Source organism: Typopeltis vanoorti, chromosome 10 (assembly GCF_054136105.1).
Source record: "Typopeltis vanoorti isolate ZY-2024b chromosome 10, IOZ_Tvanoo_1.0, whole genome shotgun sequence".
Taxonomy (NCBI): domain Eukaryota; kingdom Metazoa; phylum Arthropoda; class Arachnida; order Uropygi; family Thelyphonidae; genus Typopeltis; species Typopeltis vanoorti.
The window spans coordinates 123,992,823-124,019,791 of NC_143558.1; the positions used below are offsets into that span (position 1 = coordinate 123,992,823).

General features: G+C 35.9%; 1 protein-coding gene across 1 annotated transcript in view; it reads left to right on the forward strand.

Moving 5' to 3' along the window:
• Positions 1-26,969, forward strand: part of mRpS35 (mitochondrial ribosomal protein S35) — a 107,174-nt gene that overhangs the window by 75,940 nt on the left and 4,265 nt on the right. Inside the window, exons 6-7 of the mRNA XM_090399169.1 lie at positions 875-944; positions 18,622-18,747. Coding sequence (XP_090255295.1) covers positions 875-944; positions 18,622-18,747 — 196 coding nt within the window. The remainder of the gene's footprint in view (positions 1-874; positions 945-18,621; positions 18,748-26,969) is intronic.

Here is a 26,969-nt window from a genome sequence, read left to right on the forward strand (position 1 = left end):
CGTCAACGTTTCTTCTCATAGACGGCCCACGCCCGAACTTACCGAACTCTACTACAGTGCCATTGTTGGAACTTCCCGAAGGTCAGCTCTTAAAAATAAAAGCTGAACCACAGTGAACGCTTGTAGCACACAGGGAGAATACCAGAATGAACAAAACGAGGGGGGGATTTCCTTCCATGTTACAGGTTATATACCATCTTCACAAGCGCCACCTTTTCGCATTCGAAACTTTCCACCTCTTTACTCATTGGTCTCCATTCGGGTGACTACCGATTTACATACGGGACCTTTTCGGTTCGGGGAACATATGAGTCAGCGTACTTTCTAGGATATAGTGCCCTCAGGTATTTTCCTGACCTTACTGCATTTAGGGTGATCTTTACCCTATATCGTTGAAATAATTCGCATTCTTTCTTTACATTATTTTGTTAATAATTCTCTCTTATTCTGCCCTCTTTTCTGACCTATATTTATTCTAAAACACTCAGGTATAAGTTTCAAAAATTCACAAAATCATTATACAGAGGGTGGTTACAAATAAAAACCACATTTTTTCTGCTAAAGGATAAGTATGTAATTTTAATTTTATGTAAAATTGTTAGAGTCTGGAATGGTGACGTCAGAAAATTCTGAAGGCACCGATTTCAGATCTAACAATATGTTATCTTAGCTAAAATGTGACCCTGTTGTCTTGGCACATAAATTTTCAAATACTCCCTCATTGAGTATTTGAAAATTTATAATAGAAAACAGAATTAAGTAAAACTTAACTGAATATTTTCACATATTGTATATTAATGTATTTGTAGATTTTTACTTGAAATTGTATCTGGACAGAAGAATTTTATGAGTTGTATTTTTACATATGTTTTAGGTGTCCCTTGAAGAAGCAAAATTATGACTATGCTGTTTATCTCCTAACTGTATTATTTCATGAATCTTGGGTAAGTCACATTCTAATGCTTGTTAGCAAAAATACTATTATCACTCTTAATAAGAAAGCCCTAAAGATGGACTTTGACCACCTATGACAAATGATCATGTCTCCTTTCTTTTTACCTATTAGACTTAATGTGTCTTATTATGTAGCTGATCAGCCTGAATTCTTACAAATCTAATATTGATAATGACAGAGCAATTAATCCTGCATTCATCTGCCACATCATTCTGTGCTCTCAGTTCAGTTTGTTTTGTAGAATTAAGAAAAGTTTCCTGGAAGAAACCCTCCATATGTAACTTTGACTTCAGTTAAAATGCTTTTATGAAGGCGTCTTACTTTTTTAGACTGGATTTCAACCAAAATCTTTCCATTTGAAGGGTGTCAGTACTATTTTATGGAGATAATATTTATAAGATATATACCCTAGTTAGTATTTTTGTTATAAATCTTCACACGATGCTCTCCTAACGGATTTTGTCAGGCTTCGTGCAAAGGTCTCATGAATCCTCTCTACCTTCTCTTCTGATATTGGCTGCTTCCCTTCTCCATGTTATTTAGAAACGCTTCCTGTCGTTAGGAAGCGTTTTTTTTTTTTTTTTCCACAAACGGATACTCTTCGGTTTGGCTGCTGCCTTTTTGTACACCTGATGGAAACTTACGCTGCACTACTTTGATTTCACCTCAGCTAACCACTACACAACTTGCACTTCCTCCACTTCTGATGGCATGTTTAAAACTACAACAGCCCTGTCCAGCAGCACCATTGCATCATGGCACAGAAAAAAAATTCTGAATGAAACTTGTAGTCTCTCTCTGGAACGTTTGAACAACCCAAACTTTGCATATTTCCACATTTCGATTTTTTATCATTCTTTGAAACTAGGGAGGTCTAATGTGGACACCCTGTATGTGTGCTGGTGTGGTTATCATACCCACTCTCCAACCAACAGGCTGCTAGTTTGAATCCCACCGCAGGCATGGATGTTTCATGATTGTCTTTAGGTGAGAGATTAATTTCATTGCCCAATATTTAGACCAACTCCCAGCTTATTGGAGACCTGAAGTAGTTTGAAAATGTTACATATTTAGTTTCTAAAGCAGGGACGATGTAACAAATAAATTAAAAATACAAAGAAAAATATATAAAATTTATAAAAATGAGGGGGAGGGATCTTTTGCCTACTTATGGTGCAAAAAAAAATTTTTCGTGGGTGGAAGCAACATAAAAATATATGTATATTTGGGGGTGGGGGGGGTGGCTGATAGACATCAGAGGGTGGTGTATGGTTGAATAAAATCAAGGCGAATGAGGGTGACTAGTGGAGTACTCCAGGGCTCTGTACTTGGACCACTACTCTTTAATTTGTACATCAATGATATAGCAGAAGATTTAAGGGGGGAGTGTTCAGTTGTTTGCTGATGCACAACTGGGAAGGACAATAATTGATAAAGGCGATATAAATATCTTGCAGGATAATTTAAATAAATTGGCAGTGTGAGCAAAGGTAATCGTAAGGCCCTTTAGGATGAAAGGTACTAGGTGGTACTAGATTACAGGAAATTGAGGTTACAGATCTGGGAATGATGGTGGATAGAAATTTGAAATTCAGAGGACATATTGCAGATTTGGCAAAATTGCTCAGAGATTACTTGGATGTTGAACACATTGACAAGTAAAGATAGGGAGATTGTTATCCCTTTTTATAAGGATATGATTTAGCTACAGATTTGGTTACCCGCATTTCTAGGGGATCAGGAGGTGGTGAAGAGGATTCAAATGAATGACCAAGCTTGTGACATTTCTGTGGGAGATGATTTTCTTCAGTCATCTATCTATATAAAAAGTGGAGAATAAAGTGGATGCAAAGAAGTCAGCCTTATCTTTGAATGATGCTGCCATAGTATCATTTGGATATGTGAGAGAGAGAGAGAGAGAGGCAAAAGTTGATATACAGATATTGAAGGTTGTGGTGTAGGCTGAGTGCAGAAACTGAATTTGTTACTAAATAATTTAAGGAAATTACAACGTCAACTAGGATATACATTAAAATAAATTTTAATATACTTCAATATTTTGGCAACATCACGTTGCCATTTTCAAAAAACTTAAGAACCAGACACGTGCACGCAGGCACAACAAACAGTAAGTGAGGAAGAAGCAGGAAGCTACTATTTCTCCTAAAGTCCTGATGGTGCCCCCTAGTGGGCAGTGTTGGTATTCTTGGGCGATTGGGCTGAAGGTCTTCTGATGTAGGTTTCCCAAATTTGAGGCAGTCTCATGCAGCCAAATTTGTTGAGGTTTGGATTATTTCTTAGGGCTGAAGCTGATTCCATGAAAGGCCTTTCATATTTGTATTTACTACAGCGTATTATCGTGGCTTTTTTCCACCTTATTTGTGGTTTCGAGATCGAGTTCTTTTTTAAATTTTCAAATTTTTTGATGTGTCATGATTTCGGTAGGAAAACCACAACTTCCTACCAAAACGGTAGTCAAGCTTTCGTCATTTAGTGTGAAACGTGAAGCACTCGATGCCCTCGCACGTGGCCACAACTTTGCCATTGCGCCCAGAAGAATACCTGCTGAAGATATTATGATACGAATTGAACACAGAATACGACACCTTCCAAACCACGTCACCAACGATATTAGACTGGGTGTGGCTTGTGTTCTGACCAAAGCTAAACCACCAAAAGCCAACATGCCCAGTAAGGAAATTGAATCTCTACTAGAATTAAAGAAAAACAAGAAAATAATAATCACCAAAGCTGATAAAGAGAACACCATAGTATTGCTTAACCAAAAGGATTACACAGGTAAGCTGAAAGCTCTATTGTTAGATCGGGCTACTTACCTCCCTATCGAGTACAATCTCACCAACTCACAAATTAGAAAACTCCACAGGCTCCTTAAGAAGGTCACTTCTTGGCCTATGGAAATCACTTACAAATTAAAACCATTTAACTCCATACCCCCCCCCCTTCTCCCTTATTTATGGACTCCCAAAAATACATAAGGAAAATGTGCCATTACGTCCCATAGTGGATGGCATTGATTTCCCCCACATACAAACTAGCTAAACATTTGGCCAAAGCTCTCACACACTATACTGGCAACACACCTTCACACATAAAAAACTCAGCCCACTTCAAAGCCAGCATAGAAAACCTTACACTCAAACACACTGACAATGGTCAGTTTTGATGTCTCCTCCTTATTCACAAATGTCCCATTCAAAGAATCCTTAGAGCTAATCCAAGCTTAATTTCCTCCCGATATCACAGCCTTATTTCAGTTCACAATGAACTCATTTCGTTTGGCAAGGAAAATTCTACAAACAAATAGAGGGGGACAGCCATGGCTTCTCCATTCTCCCCACCCTTGGCCAACTTTTATATGGAGACTTTTGAAGAGAAAGTCTTAAACTCTGCCCTACAAAAACCAACCATTTGGCTTCGCTATTTGGCCACATGGCTCCGATGCTCTCCTCTCCTTCCTAACACACTTAAACAACCAACACCCCAGAATCAAATTCACCCTGGAAGAAGAAAAACAACAACTGCCTTCCTTTCTTAGACATACTAGTCACCTGCCAGCCTGATGGAACCTTGGTTTTCTCAGTCTATAGAAAACCCACCCATACAGGCGGATACATTCACCAACAATCCCACCACCCCTCCTCGCAACAATATGGAGTCATTAAAACACTACACAAAGATCCAAAAAATATTGAAACCTGTAAACCACAATCCCCCCCCCCCCCCCCCTCACAACAAGGATTACTCTAAACCCATCACCATACCCTATATCTGAGGCACCTCTGAAAAAATTACAAAAATCCTAAAAAAACATGACTTAACTTCTTGTTACAGATCATATAAAAAATTGGCATCCCTTATCTGCTCTACTAAAGACCCCCCCGGACCTGGTGTATACCAGGTCCCTTGCAGCTGTAAGCTGTCCTACTTTGGCCAAACAGGCAGGACAGCAAATATCAGAATTTCAGAACACAAGGACTACATCCGGTTTCACCAATACAGCCACTCTTGTCTTGCTGACCATGCACTGGATACCTGCCATAGAATACGGTGGAAAAATGCCACAATAATACACTGTAGTAAATACAAATATGAAAGACTTTTCATGGAATCAGCTTCAGCCCTAAGAAACAATCCAAACCTCAACAAATTTGGCTGCATGAGACTGCCTCAAATTTGGGAAACCTACATCAGAAGACCTTCAGCCCAGTCGCCCAAGAATACCAACATTGCCCACTAAGGGGCACCATCAGGACTTTAGGAGAAATAATAGCTTCCTGCTTCTCCCTCACTTACTGTTTGTCGTGCCTGCTTGCACGTGTCTTGTTCTTAAGTTTCTTGAAAATGGCAACGTGAAATTGCTGAAATATTGAAGTATATTAAAATTTATTTTAATGTATATCCTAGTTGACATTGTAATTTCCTTAAATTATTTAGTAAAAAAATGCATAACCAACGTCTAAGCCTTTCCACGAGAATGCAGAAACTGAAGTTTTTGACTTCACCCATTAGAAGATGTGGAATTTTGTATGGACCGCTTTGGCAAAGTTCATGAACTTGGATAGTGAGTGGTGCTTGTGTATAGTTGGGAATGAAGCTCCTCATTCAGATTTTGATTTGATTTTTTTATGGCACAAAGACATCAAATGTCATACTGCACCAGGACACTGGTCACAGCAGTACATATGGCAATTGGCTAGTAGGACAATCACAAACATCCATGCCCTTGGCAGGATTTGAACACATAGCTCTTGGCTGGAGAGCGGATATGCTAACCACATGGCCAACCAGGGCGGCTCTCATTCAGGAAGGATTATATCAGTTATTCCAGATCAGGTGTTTGAATCAGGAGAGTGGAAACAATAAACACAGCATGGAAAAAGAGCTCTTGAAATTGTTGCAGTTATCTCATTTAGTACCTTTTGTTAGAATTTGTGATTGGCTAGATAAGGTCGGTCAGTCAGTAGAAAAGGAAACAGAGTAAAGGTTATGGTTGGTTTACTAACCATAGGACATACTGCTATAGGAGACATTGACAGTGGAGGGGCAGTTGATTAAGACAAGATCCAAGATATTGGGAGAATGATAATGCAATATTCTGGTTGATGAATACTTTGTTACTGTTATTACTAACAGTAAATACTTCAGAATCTCTTCCAGCATGATCTGTGTTAAAGAGGAGAAGCTAGTTTAAATTGTGAACATTGTCTCCAAGGAATCTCACTCTGAGTAATTAGACTGCTGAAAATCAATAATTTCAAACATAACTTCAGGGGTCATAATGATTATATAGGAATTAGGAGAGCAAATAAAAGCAAAGTCTGCAAGGAAATTTTGAGTCAGAACAGATCATAATGGGAGGGAGGAGATTCTAGATTTAGCAACTTCTTGCATGGAATTAGATCGTACAGATGATCCATGTATCTCCTCCTTTTTATGGAAGAAATCATACAGAATACAGTGGATCATTGAGTAGTAGTTGAGGCTACCAGTATGAGGTACTGTAAAAATAACAGATTAGGATTGGTTGCATGTATGTATTGGTGCACATTATTTAATTTGAATTAAGGCCATAGCGTAAAAGTTTATAATTTTTTCTGATCCTGATTTCACTGTTATTTTTGATAATGCCCTTCATGGTTGGTGATGTTAGAAACTTTAGAGTGTGGTATGCTCTTATCTGGGTGAGAGATTCATGATCATGATTCCCACGGTGTTCTCTACCTTTTATCCATGTGTTACTGACAGTTCCCCTGCATACTAACCATCAGATTTGGTCCTATATCCTTTAGTGTGAAATCCACTTATTGAAATATTCTCAAATGGAGAAGGTAGTATCCTCTTGGTTATGAGTGTATAGATTCCCTTGCCAAGTAAAGTATCCAATGTAGCAGAATCAAATAATTTAAGAATGCCAAATGGAATTTCCTTACAGAGCAGTTTAATAGCTATATCTAATGGAATGTTGGTGAAGAGAAAATAATGTCAAAGCTCACCATGATATCAGAGCAGATTTCATGCTGCAAATTGAAAATAATATATGTGACCTTCGTCTGGATCAACTAACCAATTACGGTTTAAAAGGGCTCATATTTTATATAATGCAGGTCACCTCCTTTTAAACATTCCTAGATCTGAAATAAAAATCTTACACATTCTAAAGAACAGCTAAAATATTATTTCTAAGGCAGACAAGGAAAACTGCACTGTTATCATGGATTCATCAGAATATAATTGTAAGGTCACCATTCTTCTCAGGGATTGATCTATGTGCAAACTATTATTAGAAATCACGAAAAGTCACAAGTAATCAAATCAGCTACTAGATGGCACAAATTTGTTGGATGATGACACTGTCAAAAAGTTGTTTTTCATGCCAGAATGCCTTAGACTATAATGGTCTAAGGTTCTGCATAAAACACAAAGCGATGGTTATTTTGTGGCGCCAGTGGTCAACTGTATTGCACCCCTACATGTAAGTTGTCAAAATTTTTATCTAACCTACTTTTGGTTGAATGGAAAAATTTCCATCCTACATAAAGAATACTGCAGATTTCATTACTAAAATGAATCTCTAATATCTCCTATTCATATACCTGAGTGTATGAAGAGGAGATATTACAGTTGTTTCACAAACTGAATAAGAATTCAGCAATACGGACTGATGGGGTATCAAAACAGGCACTAAAAAGTGTTCAGCTGAACTGACTGTTTCTTTGACCAGGCTATATAATTTGTGTCTAAGAACAGGGAAGATTCTGCTGGAATGGAAAGAATGTGTGGTAATTCCATTGTACAAGGGTGGACTGATGTATTCAACTATCAACCAATCAGTATCCCAGGAGTGGAGGTGAAGATTTTGAAAAAATTAGTTACGGCTCGCATTCAGAAATGGGTTGACATTGAATCTACTTTGCAATGAACAACATGGGTTTACTAAGGGAAGCTCATGGTTCAGCAACTTGCTCACATTCTTAAATAATGTTACCATTGAACTAGACAAGTGGAATGGATACACTATGATACTTTGGGATTTTTCTAAAGCTTTTGACAGAATACAGCATGGAAGATTGCATAAATTGAATATTGGTTTGGATTATAAAATATTAGCATGGATAAAAAGATGGTTGTCTGGCAGATATCAAAAAGTGGTATATGGGGAGAGTGAGTCTGCAAGATTTAAGGTAACTAGTGGTGTACCACAAGAATCAGTCCTTGGTCCACTGTTATTCAATCTGTACATTTATTGGGAAGGATTTGACAAGCAACATACAGCTATTTGCTGATGATGCAAAGATAGGTAGGGTAATCAGGAATGCAGCTGAGATGCAGCACTTGCAGAATGATTTGAATAGGCTGGAATTGTGGGCTTGTGAAAATGTATGTCAGTTCAGTGTAAGTAAATGTAAAGTCATGCACTTTGGCATGATCCAATGTTGTATTATATTGGAGGGATTACTCTAGAAGAAACAGAGAAGGCTAGGGATCTTGGAGTGTCAGTAAATAGCAAGTTTAAGTTTAGGGGCCATTTAGCAAAGATTGCAACTCGAAAGATAATTTCAATGCCGAAACAAACTTTCATATATAATAAAGATTTCATTTTGTCTCTTTACAAGGCCTTGATAAGACCTCACTTGGACTATTGTGTGCAGGTCTGGTCTCCTGGCTTCTGTTGTGATTCTGATATAGTAGAGAGAGAGAGAGAGAGAGAGAGTGTGTGTGTGTGTGTGTGTGTGTGTGTGTGTGTGTGTGTGTGTGTGTGTGTGTGTGTGTGTGTAGAGATGTTAAAAATGATATGGATTGTGGAATACTAATTATGAAGACAGATTGAGAATTTGTAGACTGCAGATACTATCATACAGTAGAAAAAGGGGTGACATGATTGAGACTTACACTTCTAAAAGGGCCATAGACGATTTCGGTTGATGGAATTTTTCATTTTATGGAGGATGGAGAAAGGACAAGAAGGCCTCCTTGGAAGTTGAGAATGAATGCTGCTAAGAAGAGGGTAAATGCTAGATTTTTCTCTTGGTGGTGCTTGATTGGAATGGATTGCCATTGGATGTTGTGTGTGCAAGCAGTGTGAATGAATTCAAGAATAAGTATGATAGCTGATGTGTGTAGTATGTAGCTACAAGTACACGAATTATGGTCTCTCTGGAGCAGTCTCTTAATAATAATAGAGCTCCACCTTCATTGCTCTGATATCAAAAGTAAGCTTTAGTATTGTTTTCTTCTTCACCAACATTCCATTAGCTATAACTGTTCAGCTGCTCTCTGAGGACTTTCTCTCCAGCTGACAATCTTAAATTATTTGATTTTGTTATACAGTGGATTTTTTTTTTGTGCAAAGGAATCAGATAAGTCTGTATAAGTGCATGTGTGTGTGTGTGTGGGGGGGGGGTTGTGCCATGGATTCTCCCCTTCTCACCACTTCTATCAAATTACTTCATGGAACACTTGGAGAAACATCTCTCTTGACTACTATCACTCATTGATGTTCCATCTGGTTTCATTATGGCAAAGGTATGTTCGCTATCTGTCCTCACACAAATGGAGAATTAGACAGTTTCCTTAGATAAAATTAAGAACTTTTTCCCTAAAATTACATTCCTTTTAAAAAAGGAAAATAATAGTCCTTCCTTTCTTGGATTCATTGATGAAAAAGGAAGTGAATTTCAATCTCAGAAGTCTACTTTCACTAGAGGGTACATTCTTCAGGACTATACATCACCCTTCAAAAACTTGGCATTGTCAAGATTCTTGCACACAAAACTTGGCATTTGTCATCTGTTCCTCTTAGGATACACTCAGAAAAGGATCACAATTGATAAAAGACATGATTGTGAACAGATATTTCCATCCAAATTATAGTGCATCATGAACAATCCTCTTTCTAATAGTCATCAGATACCAAGAAAATCTCCATCTCTTACATGAAGGGCATCTCTGAACATATCTCAAAAGTCTTAAGGGAGAAAAAAAATTAATTCCATGTAGCCTTTAAGCCATTAAATAAGATTTCCTTGCTATTATCTTCCACAAAAAACAAACTTTCTTACTTGGCTCACCCAGGAGTGTGCTAGATTTCTTGTTCCTGCAATCTCTCCTATTTTGACAAGACTAGTCCTACTGTAGACATGTGATGATTAGAACATATGGCATACAACAGTTTCCTCCAAGCTGAGAAATCTGGTCTTGCGCAACATATAAAGACATATATAAGAAAAAAAGAACAAAACGACAATTCTTAATATAAGTTCTTTCAAATTGGTCTAAAGGTAAGGGTCTAAAACTTTCTAATTCTGGGAAATGCTGACTGAACTCTCAGCAATAATTGTATGTTCAAGCTGTAATATGTATCTGCAAATTGATTACAGTTTAAACCCCCTTACACACACACACACACACACACACACATACCTGCTTCTATTTACTGTATGCAAATAATCGTTTTTTCTTATATGTGTGTATGCAATTCTAGATGCAAATATCTTAATGTTAGTGGTCAGTTTAAATCCAGTAATTTTCTTGTTAAACTCGCTCCGTGCCATACACTTTTTATATCTTATAATGAACTTTATTCTCATTTGCCTAAATTTAGGCTACACTTGTTTACAGTTATGTTAATTACCATGTTCTAAGTTCCCACTGGTCCTAATAATACCACATGACTTGTAGAGCAGCAGAACAGAAGTACTTTGTAACCTTTGTTAAGTCATATAACTTTAGTTCTTTTGTTGTTATTTTTTAATCTGATAATGTGATGAGATACTCATCACAAAATATTATTGGCTTCCATATAAAATTCTTTATTTGATTACATAATTTTATGTGTATAGTCATTTAATAATTAATTTCAAACATTAGCATCTGAAAGATGTAAGCCAAACAATAAATTTGGATTTAAAAAAAAAAAAGCAATATTTTATTGCTACAATAGTGAAATAATGTCTCAGTATTTAATTATGTTTAACATTTAGTTCAGTATTTAGTTATATTTAACAATAGTGAAATAATGTCCCTGTTACTTGTCAAGACTCCAACATTATCAGATCTTATATTTCTATCGTCTAAAGCACTTTGTACAGTATCATTCCACCTATATCTTGGTCTTCCTCTGGGTCGTTTTCCTGCCAACCTGGCAGAGAACAGTTGTTTTGCTAATCTTTCCTTGCCCATTCTGTTTAAATGACCATACCACCTTGGATTAGCTCTGCTAATGCATTCCTGGATGCTGACAATGTCAAGTTCTTTCCTAATATCCTCATTTTTAATATGATATTGCCATTGATGCCATCTGTTCACGCCTCTAATCTTTCTCAGGACTCTAATATCTGCGGTCTCTAGTCTTTGGTCAAGTGTTTTACTTCTGACCCAGCTCTCAGATCCATAAGTTAAAACTGGTTTGAACACTGTCTTGTATACAGCTAATTTAGTGTTCCGACTAATTTCTTTCTTATTCCATATGAATTTATTCAATTCACTTCCTACAATACCATCTTTGTTGATTCTGTTGTCTATTTCTATATTGAATTTACCATCTTCACTGAAAATCGTGCCTAAGGAGCTGAAATGTCTTATTTGTTCCACAGGTTACCCATTCAAAACACAGTTGACATTTTCAACGATTCTACCTATTTTCATTGTCTTTTTATTGCTGACCTTCATACCATATCTATTACAACAGCTGTTTAATTTAGTCAGGGAATCTTGCAGACTTGTAGCAGATTTATTTACAAGTATAACATCGTCTGCATAAAGCAGAGAGCTGACATTAACATCTCCAATTTTGATATCAGGTTTAATACCACTTTCCTTGTAATGTGATCCATATAGATAATGAATAACATAGGGGATAATGTACATCCTTGTCTCACACCAGATTTAACATTAAACCATCTTCCTGTACTTCAATTCTAACTGCTGACTTACAACTCAAATAAAGACTAAGTATTGCTTGATATAATGCCCCATTGACATCATATAATGTAGCATATTGAATAGATTCTCTTTTGGCACCTTGTCATATGCCTTTTCCAGATCGACAAAAACTTAAATATAGATCTTTATTATATTCCCATGCTTTCTCAACTATTTGTCGTAAAGTGAAAATCTGATCCTGACAGATATTTGGCCGGAATCCAGCTTCTTCTTCACTAAGCTTTTCTTCCACAATTCTTCTCAACCATTTCTCAAGTATACTTGCATAGATCTTGCCAGAAACACTCAGTAGGGAAATACCTGTGTAATTCTCACATGCAGTTTTATTTCCCTTTTTATATATGGGTACTATCAGAGCTTTACTTCAATCATCGGGAATTCGTCCCTCTGTCCAGGCTTTCTGAACTATGCAGTGCAGACACTGTATGACTTTTATACCACCATACTTCAGCATTTCTGGTCGAATATCATCTGCTCCTACTGCCTTTCCACATTTCAAGCTTTTGATGGCTTTTTCTACTTCAAGTATGGATATGTATTCCTGACTGTATGCCTGTTAAGTGTTTTTTACCACTGTGCTATCACTTTTTGTTTCATTTAGCAATTTTTTGAAGTAATTACTCCATACTTCAAGGATATCTTTTTCTCCCGTTTTCATGTCACCTTTATCATCTCTAATTCCTTTTACTGCACTCTTTCCTCCATTTCTAATCTTCTTCAACAACCTGCAGAATATTTTGCCACCTTCTTGATATTTATTTTCTGTGCTCTTGCCAAAGTCCTCCTATGACTTTTGTTTGGCTAGAATACAGAGACTATTCTCTGAGAGAATACAAAGAATAGTCTCTGTACTCTTTCAGAGCACAAGCTGACTTATTTGCCAGGGACTTTTGATATGCCTTCTTCTTTACCTTTACTGCCTCTTTAACTTCCTGTGTCCACCATGGAGTTCTGATTTTACTATCCTTGCAGACAACCTCACCACATGCCTCTCTGGCTGAATCAATCAGTGTTTTCTTCAAGGCTTGCCACTGAATCTCCAAGGTTTGATTCCTGTTCTCAAACTCTTTCATTTTTTTTTCCAATAATCTTTGTATATTTTAGTCTACAGTTCACATCTGAGAGCTGATCAACTTTTATTCTCTTTAAAACTTTCTTACATGTTATTCTTTTCAATATGAAATTCAGTTTTATCCTGCTCAAGACTAAATAGTGATCACTTCCAATTTCAAATCCTCTTTACACTCTGGTGTCCTGCTCTGGGGAGAAAACATCACTATCAACAATAACATAGTCAATGAGACTTTTCCTATTCCTTGCCTCTTCTCTCCATGTGAATTTGTGCACATTTTTATGTTGGAAAATGGTGTTAGTGATAACCAGTCCATGTCCTGAGCAGAAATCCAACAGGTATTTGTCATTATTATTAGCTTTGCTCTTTTCTCCAAATTTTCCCAAAATATTTTTGTATGTCTGACAATCATTTCCTACTGTGCTATTTAGATTCCCAACAAGGACCAACTTTTCCTTTTTCATTGCGTCAGTTGCTTTTTCTAAAACATCAAAAAATTCTTCTACCTTAGTAGAACCTTCTGTGGGACCATAGGCAGAAATAAGTCTCATTGTCCAGTTCCCCATTCTCATATTTGCCCACATCACTCTACTTGAGACTGACTGTCATTCAAGAAGATTAGCCTTGTATTTTGTGTTGAATACTCTGACTACTCCTTCTTTTCCTTGATTGTCATTGCCTGAATATAACATTTTGTATTTATTGCTCAGAAAGATCTCACCAGTTTTTGTCTCTTTTGTTTCAGTCACCCCTATTATATCGATCGGGTACTTATCCAATTCCTCAGTTAGCTCCATTTCTTTGCCATTCAGGCTTCTTATGTTGATAGTACCAATCTTCAATTCTGGTGATATTGAGTTGGGGTGTGTTTTAGGGTTTGTTCCAGTAGCTGACTTTTCGCTGTTCTCCCTGGTTCCCTGGCGAAATCACCGGGGGCCTTGTTTAACCAGCGACGCCCCAGCTGGCATGAAATTCTCTCATGTTGTACCATCATTATATATAGAATTTTTTTTAACCAATAAGAATACAGTTTGGTCGGCTAAATCCCAAATTGTCAGCCCATTTTCGTTCGTTCAGTATCCAGGTAGATACCCAACAGGGTGCACCACGAGAAGGTGAGGATTGGACATTAGGTTCAGTTGCCCTTGTCAATTTTCCATATTCCTTTAAAGGCTATGTAGAGGTCTCCTCACAGTTATATAGCTTTGACCCTTAAGCACCCCGAAAGTGATTCTCATCATCATCATCATCATCAAATTCCTGCCATGTACCCTCAAGGGGTGTACAGGATATGACAGTACTACATGAAAAAATTACTTCATTACTAACTTCCTATCTACAATTTTCCTCCAAATCAGTCTGTTACTTGTCAAGACTCCAACATTATCAGATCTTATATTTCTATCGTCTAAGGCACTTTGTACCGTATCAATCCACCTATATCTTGGTCTTCCTCTGGGTCGTTTTCCTGCCAACCTGGCACAGAACACTTGTTTTGCTAATCTTTCCTCTCCCATTCTATTTAAGTGACCATATCATCTGAGATTAGCTCTGCTAATGCATTCCTGGATGCTGACAATGTCAAGTTCTTTCCTAATATCCTCATTTTTAATATGATATTGCCATTGATGCCATCTGTTCACGCCTCTAATCTTTCTCAGGACTCTCATATCTGCGGTCTCTAGTCTTTGGTCAAGTGTTTTACTTCTGACCCAGCTCTCAGATCCATAAGTTAAAATTGGTTTGAACACAGTCTTGTATACAGCTAATTTAGTGTTCCGACTAATTTCTTTCTTATTCCATATGAATTTATTCAATTGACTTCCCACAATACCAGCTTTGCTGATTCTGTTATCTATTTCTATATTTAGTTTACCATCTTCAGTAAAAATTGTGCCTAAGTAGCTGAAATGTTTTACTTGTTCCACAGGTTCTCCATTCACAACACAGTTGACATTTTCAATGATTCTGCCTATTTTCATTGTCTTTGTCTTTTTATTGCTGACCTTCATACCATATCTATTACAACAGCTATTCAATTTAGTCAGAGAATCTTGCAGACTTGTAGCGGATTTATTTAGAAGTATAACATCATCCGCATAAAGCAAAGAGCTGACATTAACATCTCCAATTTTGATATCAGGTTTAGGAAAGTGATTCTAGCTTCAAATAATGCAAATATAGAAAAATTTGAACATTGGATTTAAGATGTTTGATGCAATCCTAGAAAGAGGAAATAGTAACAAAAGTAGCATGTGTCTATTGGCAGTGCAGATAAAAATATAAGAATGCCGTTATGATTTTAAGTCAATAAGAATATAATTTGATACAATACACACAGTGCTTGACTTTTTTCATTTATTTCTGTATTCTTTAAGAGCACAAACTGACTTGTCAGGAACTTTCAGTATGCTTTTTCTTTTCCTCTTTGCATGTTTAATTTTTTGAGTCCACCATGGGATGCTGATTTTTCTATCCTTACAGACATCATCATCACACACACACCTCTCTGGCTAAATCACTGATTTCTTTAGGGTTTGCCACTGGATCTCAAATATTTGGCTCTTTTTTTCAAACTTTCATTTTTTATTAAATGATTCTCTATTTGAATATACAATTCACCTCTGAAAGCTGGTTTATTTTAAAACTTTCTTACACTGTTCTTTTCACCATGAAATTCAATTTTATCTTGCTCAAAACTAAATAGTGATCTCTTCCTATTTCAAATCCTCTGTACACTCTTGTCCTGAACCAGTGGGAAAACATTACTATCAACTATAACATAGTCAATAAGAATTTCTTATTTCTTCTCTCCATGTGAATATGTGCATATTTTAATGTTGGGACTTGATGTTAGTGCTTGCAAGTAATGCAATGTCTTCTGCAAATTTTAAGTGCGTTATATTTTCCCCATATATTTTGATTCCAGAGTCTTCTTTAAGGCCTTACTGGTTGCTTCTTTCAGTGTTGTAAGATTGAACAGGTCTGGTGACAGATTGCATCCCTGTCTTACTCCACTCTGTGGAACCAATTGGTTAAGGTGTCCCCCACTCTTACCGCACTTTCAGATTTCTCGTATAGATTCTTTATTATTCTTATAGTTTTGTTGGGAATTCCAAATTCTTTCATATTTTCCCATTAGTTCTCTTCTACAGATTGGATCAAATGCCAGACAAAAGTCTGTGAAATTTATATAGCAACTTTGGTTGTACTCTAGCATCTTTTCTATTAGTTGCTATATATATGATCTGAAACCTGCTTCTATATATGGCTTAATTTGTTTATGGAGTACTTTCCTAAAAACTTTACTTGGAATATTGATTTGGTTGAATCAGTAGGTATTGCTTCATTTTTGTAGATCTTTTCAAATAATGTTTTTAATGGTTCCAGAAGTTGTACCTTTTCTGCTTTTAAGAATTCTGCATGTATCTGATCAACACCTGGTGCTTTCCTAGTTTTAAGTTTATCTATGCTATGTGCTATTGTTTCTTTTGTAAAGATATTTGTTTCCTCTTCCATTTCAGTGATTGGAATAATAATATCCTGAGAGCTGTTTTTATTATATAAGTCTCTAAAGTATTCTTCCCATCTTGCCATTCTTTTTGTTTTACTTTCAATTAGTTGCCCCTCTTTGTTTTTGATCATTATAATTTTTATTGTCCATGTCTTACTAATTTGATCTATTTGTTTATATAATCAATGGTGGTTATTTTCTTTTGATAGCTTCTCTGCCATTTTGCATTTTTCTTCTAACCAGTTATTCTTGTCTCTTTTAACTAGTTTTCTAATTTCTCTGGTTAATCTGTTATATTCATTTCTGTTATAGTTCTGTTTTAATTTCATGCTTTTCCTTTGGTCACTTAACCTTTTTACCTCATTCGAGATCCAATTCTTTTTACTTTCTCTTTCTGCGTAACCTGTTCTATTTTCTGCTGATTTTAATATTATTTCCTTTAATTTGCACCAATGTTCTTCGATGCTTATATTCTGTTTTGGTAGTTCCTTCAAATTTTTATCTAGTTCTAGTTGATATTTTCTTAGAATATTATTGTCATGTAGTTGATTTACATTCAGTCTCCTTTTGACTCTAAAAGTCCTTTCAGATTTTAACTTTATTCTTAGGTATGCTAGTACTAGCTTATGGTCTGACCTGCAGTCTGCAACAAAGGATCTGCAATTTAGGATGCTTGATTTCCATTCTTTGGTTTACAATAATATAGTCTATCACATTCTTGGTTCGTCTGTCTGGTGATATCCATGTCCATTTTCTTTGGAGTTTTTGTTGTTTAATGAGAGTATTGATTATTGTTAGTCTATTATCTGAGCAGAAGTTTAGCAGTCTTTCTCCACATCCATTGCTTTCTCCATACCCAAACTGTCCTATTACTCTTGGCCAGGTATCCTAGTCTTTTCCTACTTTTGCATTTAAGTCCTCCATTACCATTAGGAGATCTTGACTTGATGTCTGCTGTACTGCTTTTTGCAGATCTGTATAGAACTCCTCAATGTCTTCTTCTGATGATGTTGAAGTTGTTGAATATACTTGAATAACAGTTAGTGATCCAACTGATATTTTAAATCTTGCTTTTGTTATTCTAGGTGAGATAGGATTGTAGGACAATAGAGAGTTTTGAGCCTTTGTTTTAATGTAAGTGCTAACTCCCTCTTGGTGTTTGTTGTCCTCCCTGCCTGAAGTTAAAATTTTGTACTGTCCATGGTGAAATTCTCCTTTTCCAGTCCATCTGGTTTTGCGGGGACCAATCACTTCCTATCTGTAGTTTTAATTCATGCAGTAGTATTTCCAATGCCCCTTCCTGGTGAAGGGCTCTTACATTCCATGTTCCTATGCTTATTATGTTTTTCTTGTCCACTAGGTGATGTTTTGTTCCAATAACATATTTTTCGCCTTCACTATCTTGGTTCCCTAATAGTGGGCACGACCCTTGTTTGACCGGGCAACAGTCGAGCTGGCATGCATCTTTAGGTTGGTTAGAGTTCATTCAGTTTCAGTGGTTAAGTTTCGTGACGTGTCAACTACCACTCCTTGACCTGAATTCACTTGCTCCTAACATGGAGTATAGACACTGTTTGCAGCTGATACACTGAATCACTCACTGCTTGAGATTGTCATATCTGGCTACCTCCACTAAACTGTGGGTCGACACAGTTTAGTTGGGTGTGGCCACTACCAGTTTACAGTAGCTTCTTGGAGTTATAAGTGAGAGTTGGGTGTCCAGTGAGAACCAATCCAGCTGAACCATAATTATATGCGACAGTCCCAGTGGAGAGATACTATCTCTCCTTGTCATCCCACTATAACCTGATAAGATATTAGAATTAAGAGATTTTACTCCTTACCTGTTAGTACATTTTTGATACTTTATTCTCTGCTTCAAACAATCATAGTGGCAGATTGTCTTAATTAAAACTATTATAAGCACCAAAGAGTTTGAACAGATGACAGTTAAATATATCAACAAGCTTGCTAAATGATTAATTGATTTCTTTATATCAGTATAACATATCATCCTGCAGTAAAGTTTAAGTTGTCATTCATATTGACTATTTTCTTTTAATAAAGAAAAATGCAATTATTAGAGTTACTAAATCTATTTTTCAATATATTTAGAAAGAAGAGCCCTGGGAGTCAGAAAAAACTGAAGCTGATATGGAAAAATACTTTTGGGAGTTAAGTAAATCACAAAAAGCTGTTATAGAACTCATTACTAAATTCAAGCATTCTTCCCAAAAATTGGTAAGTTAGATTATGTAGTATAAATTCTTTTAATGTGAAATTGTATACTGTATTCTCTTCAAGATTTTTAGCAGTCTCTCTCTCTCTTTTATTTAAGATGGCTATAACATAATCTTCCTGTGAAATGCAGCATAACTCATTTCACTTAATAGGCTCTGCTTATGTGGCAAAGTAATCAGTGTATTTTTGTTGTCATGGTAAGATGAGTGTTCTTACTTTCAAATGTTCTGCACTTGAGTCCAACTTACTTTAAATATTCTCATCAATTAAAAAATAAATAAATTAACCATATTATAGCATGCTGTTCATATAAACCAAAAAGTCAGTAAGAAAAGCATATAAATAAAATCTTGTAAAAATCAAAATGTTAGCAGACAGTCATCAATTTTCTTTATATATCCTCTAGAAGTGTTCAGGCAGCTATGGCAACACTACATGAAGTTTGTTATTATTAATCACCCATCAACAGTTTTTTTTTCAAAATTAGTCTATTACTTGTTAGAACTCCAATATTGTCATTTAACGTTTCATTCTAAGGCTCTTCTGACTGAATCAATCCACCTAGACCTTGTTTCTCCTCTGGGTCTTTTTTTCTGTCATCTTCGCATTAAACACCTGCTTTGCTGAGCTTTCCTCCAATCTGTTTAAGTAACCATACCACTTTAGATTAGCCCTGCTCACACATTCTTGAATGCAAACAATGTCAAGTTCCTTCCTAATGTCTTCATTTTTAATGTGATTTTGCCATTGATGCCATATGTTCAGGCTCCTAATTTTTCTCAGGACTGTCATATCTGGCTTCTAGTCTTCGAGCAAATGCTATATTTCTAACCCAACTCTCAGATCCATAACTTAAAAAAAGCTGGTTTGAACAGTGTCTTATATTCTGCTAGTTTAGTGTTTTGGTTAATTTCTCTCAAATGCTGGTGTCTATTTTCAAATATAATTTGTCATCTTTACTAAAAACCATGCCTAAATAGCTGAAATATTTTACTTGTTCTATGGGCTCTCCATTCATAATGCATTTGATGTGTTCAATGTTTCTTCGTATTTTCACAGTTTTGGCCTTTTTATCGCTGGTTTTCATGCAAAATTTGCTACAGCTGTTTTTCAATTTAGTTAGAGAATCCTGGAGACTTTCGTGGGATGTATTTAGGAGTACCGCATAAAGCAGTAAAACTGTATCTGCATAAAGCAGAGAACCAAGTTTGATATCTCTGATTCTAGTGAATCAGAGTTGATATAGTAGTGTGCATCCTTGTTTTACACCTAACAAGTTCTAACTGCTGACTTATAACTTGCACACAGATAATGTATTGATCTATATAATGTTCCATTTACCTCAGTATAATTATAGCGTTTTGAAAAGCTTTTCTCTTGACACCTTGTGATATGCCTTTTCCAGATCTACAAAACCTAAGTACAGATCCTTGATATGTTCCCATGATTTCTGAACTATTTGTCATAAAATGAAAATCTGATCTTCACAATCTCTGTTTGACCTGAACTTAGCTTGTGAAGAACAAGTTTCTCTTCCACAGTTCTACTGATGATACAGTACTCCTTTGTAATGACAAGGAAGAACTAGTACAAATTCTTGACAAAGTTAACAGGATTAGTAATAACAAAGGACTTCAACTCAATCCTAGCAACACAAAGATTATGGTTCTTAAAGGAAATACAAACAGGGAAGCTCTTGAGAAACAAGTGTACCTTAATGGAGAAAGAATTGAGGAAGTCAGCAAGTTTGAGTACCTGGGATCCATTATTAATGCAAATAATGTTCAGAAGAAGGTTAGGAATGGCTAAAACAACAGTCAAGAACTTGTCTAAAATCTGGAAAGGATGGTTTTGTTCCCATGGGTCTATCTCCATGGGAACAAAGTTGAGGATTTGGATGCAGTTGTTTTTCCCAACAGCGACTTATGGATGCGAGACTTGGAACCTAAAGAAGTCAGATAAGAAAAAGATATCTGCTTTTGAGATATGGTGTTACAGAAAGCTGTTGAGGATATCATATACTGAAAGGCATACAAATGAGTGGGTGTTAGAAAAGATCAGTAGAACTTTAAGGCTCCTTAAAGATATTGACAGAAGAAAGTTAAAATATTTTGGACACATTGAAAGGATGGAAGGAGGACTTCTCAGAATAATGGAAGGTAAATTTCCTGGAAAAAGAGGAAGGGGTAGACCAGGGTTTCTCAAACTTTTTCTATGACGGAACACTTCACAAATCCTTAAGTTTTCACAGAACACCTTGGTTATTTGATAATGTATTAATTAATAATTAATTGGTAATTTACCTGATTTTTATTATTAATTAATAATTGATAATTAATAATGAATTAAACATAAACATAATTAAATTAATTTGTGCTGATTTTCATTGACATATCCCATTCTGATGACCAAATATATTTATAATATTATTAAAAGTACTTACGAGTGAATGCAGACTTTTTCTCCTGTGTGCTGGTAGTTTTCCCCTCCTTTTGTACATCCTGGAGATCTTTGTAGGCTTGAGGTGGTTGACTCACTATCTGTTCTGTCACAAACACCTTCAATAAGAGATTTCTTAATACCAAAATTAAACAAAGTGCCTTGTCTCTTATCATCATCAAATTCCTGCCATGTACCCTCAAGGGGTGTACAGGATATGATAGTGCTGCATGAAAAAAATTTCATCATTACTAACTTCCTATCTACAATTTTCCTCCAAATCAGTCTGTTACTTGTCAAGACCCCAACATTATCAGATCTTATATTTCTATCGTCTAAGGCACTTTGTACCTTATCAATCCGCCTATATCTTGGTCTTCCTCTGGGTCGTTTTGCTGTCAACCTGGCAGAGAACACTTGTTTTGCTAATCTTTCTTCGCCCATTCTGTTTAAGTGACCATACCACCTGAGATTAGCTCTGCTAACGCACTCCTGGATGTTGACAATGTCAAGTTCTTTCCTAATATCCTCGTTTTTAATATGATATTGCCATTGATGCCATCTGTTCATGCCTATAATCTTTCTCAGGACTCTCATATCTGCAGTCTCTAGTCTTTGGTCAAGTGTTTTACTTCTGACCCAGTTCTCAGATCCATAAGTTAAAACTGGTTTGAACACTGTCTTGTATACAGCTAATTTAGTGTTCCGACTAATTTCTCTATTATTCCATATGAATTTATTCAATTGACTTCCTACCATAACATCTTTGCTGATTCTGTTGTCTATTTCTATATTTAATTTACCATCTTCAGTAAAAATCGTGCCTAAGTAGCTGAAATGTTTCACTTGCTCCACAGGTTCTCCATTCACAACACAGTTGACATTTTCAATGATTCTGCCTATTTTCATTGTCTTTGTCTTTTTATTGCTGACCTTCATACTATTGTTGGATCTTACCTTGTCTCAATCTATACTTTGGATCCGATATTTAGTTATTACGATGTTCTTAACCTAAAAAATAGTTGCTAGTTGATTTCTAATACAAATATAGAGAAAATTTATATTTATAGACTGCACCACTCTATATCTGAATTAGTTCAAGAATTGAAGATAAATCAACCCTCAATTATTTCTCCTTAATATATATACTGGCCGAGTATATTTGACTTACTTAATTTACCCGCTTTGGTTCGAACATTTTATGAATGGTGCAGTAAAAGAGATTCAGGCAAAATACAACTTTAGATTAGCAAAAACAAACATTAATTTTAAAATCACAAATTTTACACTTAAGATCAAACACTAAATAAGTTATTATAAACACTTCAGCCTTTCTGATAATACAGTCATACAAACTCAGACAATGGTAATTCTGTTATCTGTAATACAGTCTTCTCACAGTTCCTTTTAGCTATTTAATAAAGTTCCTTAATGATCATTCACATCAATATCTCATAGTTCTTTAAGTTTTAAATACAATAAAAATTGCAGTAATATCTCTTCACAAGCAAACACTTATAAATTTACACTTTAGCTAATTTCCGCAATAGTTACTGTTAGTATAAGGAAATTCTAGGATGAAACTCTCAAACTTTTCTGTATAGGAATATTAACGGTTGGAATAATCTTACCGATAATCTGTTTTCTTCATCTACTTATACGTAAACACTTTTTATAACTGTAAACGCTTAAACAGTATACAGCACTCATTAAAATAATTCTTCTAAGCAATAACTGAATTAATCATCGGTCACAATACACATAAACAAACGTTGTTGCATAAAGTACTACTGATCACTCATGAAATAAGGCAACACACAATAATTCCTTAACTTGAGGTTTTATATGCACAGTTGTTCACTCTTCCAGCATTTAATTAATTCTTTAGACACTACAATTCCAAACACAGCTATCGGTAAACGTCAATTTTACAGCCTCTACTTTTCTCCAATAACTCTGTGCTTTGCTTCAAGGTTCCGTATGTCCTTGAAAGGTCGGCCCTGAAATTGAATCTCAACTCAAATATCGCTAGTCTATTTAGTAGTCACGCAGCTATCTTCCGTAGTTATAATTGTTATTCTACAACTTATTAGCTAACCACCTCTCAACTAGTAGACTTTATTTAGCTGCTTGAGTGACTTGCCGACTCGCTATTATCGCACTGTGATTCCCGAATGCTCAGATTCCAACCTAATGCCAATCCTCTCCTTTCTCTCTCTAATCTATCTCTTCATTAATTAATAATTTCAGCGTTCATCGCTTATATATCTGTTCTTCCTGCCTAAATTATTCTCGTGATTTCTTTATTTCTTTCTAAAACTCTTTTCAATAAACCTTCTCCTCACGTGGTGTTCCAAAAACGTGCTCACTCACTTACATACGTCTCCAAAACAACCAAACAAAATACAATAAAATTGAGGTATTGCATAACGCTAAACTTCTACAAATAGGAATAAATAAAGAATATTTACATTTCAATTAATGCGCAGTTAAATTATCAAATACAAATTCTTATAATATTAACATAGTAATAAATAAAATAGCTTAATAATATTTAATACAGTCTTTTCATTATTAATACACATATCCTTGATTAAATAATTAAATATTAAATAAGGTTAAAGGTAGTTATATGAATATTAAATTATAAACAAGTGAATTACATTAAATAATATTTACAAATGTAGCCTTTGCCATGGTGGATTATGTTGGATTCTGAGGAGAGTATTAATAATTTAAATTTCTCTTCATTCAGAATCCAACACTATATCTATTACAACAGCTATTCAATTTAGTCAGAGAATCTTGCAGACTTGTAGTGAATTTATTTAGAAGATTAACATCTCCAATTTTGATATCATGTTTATTACCACTTTCCTTCATAATGTGATCCATATAGATAATGAATAACAGAGGGGATAATGTACATCCTTGTCTCACACCAGATTTAACATTAAACCATCTTCCTGTACTATCTTCAATTCTAACTGCTGACTTACAACTCAAATAAAGACTAAGTATTGCTTGATATAATGCCCCATGGACACCATATAACTCTAGCGTATTGAATAGCTTCTCTCTTGGTACCTTGTCATATGCCTTTTCCAAATTGACAAAACTTAAATACAGATCTCTGTTATATTCCCATGCTTTCTCGACTATTTGTCGTAAAGTGAAGATCTGATCCTGACAGCCTCTATTTGGCCTGATCCCAGCTTCTTCTTCACCTAGCCTTTCTTCCACAATTCTTCTCAACTATTTCTCAAGTATACTTGCATAGATCTTGCCAGGAACACTCAGTAAGGAAATACCTCTGTAATTCTCACATTCAGTTTTATTTCCCTTTTTATATATGGGTACTATGAGAGCTCTACTCCAATCATCAGGAATTCGTCCCTCTGTCCAGGCTTTCTGAACTATGCAGTGCAGCCAGTCGAATATCATCTACTCCTGCTGCCTTTCCACATTTCAAGCTTTTGATGGCTTTTTCTACTTCAAGTATGGATATGTATTCCTGACTGTATGCCTGTTGAGTGTTTTTTACCACTGTGCTGTCATCACTGCTTGTTTCATTTAGCAGTTTTTTGAAGTAATTACTCCATACTTCAAGGATATCTTTTTCTCCCATTTTCATGTCACCTTTATCATCTCTAACTCCTTTTACAGCACTCTTTCCTCCATTCCTAAGCTTCTTCAACAACCTCCAGAATATTTTGCCACCTTCTTGATATTTATTTTCTATATTCTTGCCAAAGTCCTCCCATGACTTTTGTTTTGCTAGTTTTACACAATCTTTAGCATTCTTGCATTTGTCTCTGTATTCTCTAAGAGCACAAGCTGACTTATTTGACAGGAACTTTTGATATGCATTCTTCTTTTCCTTCACTGCCTCTTTAACTTCTTGTGTCCACCAGGGAGTTTTGATTTTTTTTTATCCTTGCAGACAACCTCACCACTAGCATCTCTGGCAGAATCAATCAATGTTTTCTTCAGAGTTTGCCACTGAATCTCCAAGGTTTGATTCCTGTTCTCAAACTCTTTCATTTTTTCTTCAATAATCTTTGTGTATTTTAGTCTACAGTTCACATCTGAGAGCTTCTCAACTTTTATTCGCTTTAAAACTTTCTTACATGTTATTAGATATGTGAAGAGCCAAAGGCTTCAATTCAGCGACATATAACTTGTTTAATTTAAGGGATATTACATCCCATATAGTTTCTTAGCCGAATAAGAAACTCAAAGAGTTTCATGCCGAATATAGTAGAAACTATATATATAAAGTTCGGCGATTCCAAGCGTAAGCAAATACCTCGATACTGCAGCACTGATCCCAAAGGGTAGTGCAAGCTGGGGCAACTCGTGGTAGAAGTGGAGCAAGCTCCGATCACTATTCTTGATATTTGCCCATAATGTGAACTTAGCTCCTAGGAACTGTATTTTTGTTCACATTATGAGAGAAGGTTAGTACCCAGACCGGTTTCGACCTTTATTGAGGTCTCATCAGTGAGTAGCCAGACCTAGTTAATATCAAGTTTGTAGCGAACAGAACTTGTACCCCTTCTACGAGTATTGCTGTGAGGTGCTCTAATAAATTATTAGATATGTGAAGAGCCAAAGGCTTCAATTCGGCGAAGCCTTTGGCTCTTCACATATCTAATAATTTATTAGAGCACCTCACAGCAATACTCGTAGAAGGGGTACAAGTTCTGTTCGCTACAAACTTGATATTAACTAGGTCTGGCTACTCACTGATGAGACCTCAATAAAGGTCGAAACCGGTCTGGGTACTAACCTTCTCTCATAATGTGAACAAAAATACAGTTCCTAGGAGCTAAGTTCACATTATGGGCAAATATCAAGAATAGTGATCGGAGCTTGCTCCACTTCTACCACGAGTTGCCCCGGCTTGCACTACCCTTTGGGATCAGTGCTGCAGTATCGAGGTATTTGCTTACGCTTGGAATCGCCGAACTTTATATATATAGTTTCTACTATATTCGGCATGAAACTCTTTGAGTTTCTTATTCGGCTAAGAAACTATATGGGATGTAATATCCCTTAAATTAAACTTTCTTACATGTTATTCTTTTCAATATGAAATCCAATTTTATCATGCTCAAGACTAAATAGTGATCACTTCCAATTTGAAATCTTCTATACACTCTGGTGTACTGCACCAGGGAGAAAACATCACTATCGACAATAACATAGTCAATGAGACTTTTCTTATTCCTTGCCTCTTCTCTCCATGTGAATTTGTGCGCATTTTTATGTTAGAACATGGTGTTAGTAATAACCAGTCCATGTCCTGAGCAGAAATCCAACAGGTATTTGCCATTATTATTAGCTTTGCTCTTTTCTCCAAATTTTCCCAAAATATTTTTGTATGTCTGACAATCATTTCCTGCTCTGCTATTTAGATTCCCAACAAGGACCAACTTTTCCTTTTTCATTGTGTCAGTTGCTTTTTCTAAAACATCAAAAAATTCCTCCACCTCCACCTTAGTAGAACCTTCTGTGGGACCATAGGCACAAATAAGTCGCATTGTCCAGTTCCCCATTCTCATATTTGCCCACATCACTCTACTTGAGACTGACTGTCATTCAAGAAGATTAGCCTTGTATTTTGTGTTGAATACTATGACTACTCCTTCTTTTCCTTGATTGTCATTGCCTGAATATAGCATTTTGCATTTATTGCTCAGAAAGATCTCACCAGTTTTTGTCTTTTTTCTTTTAGTCACCCCTATTATGTCGATGTGGTACTTATCTAATTCCTCAGC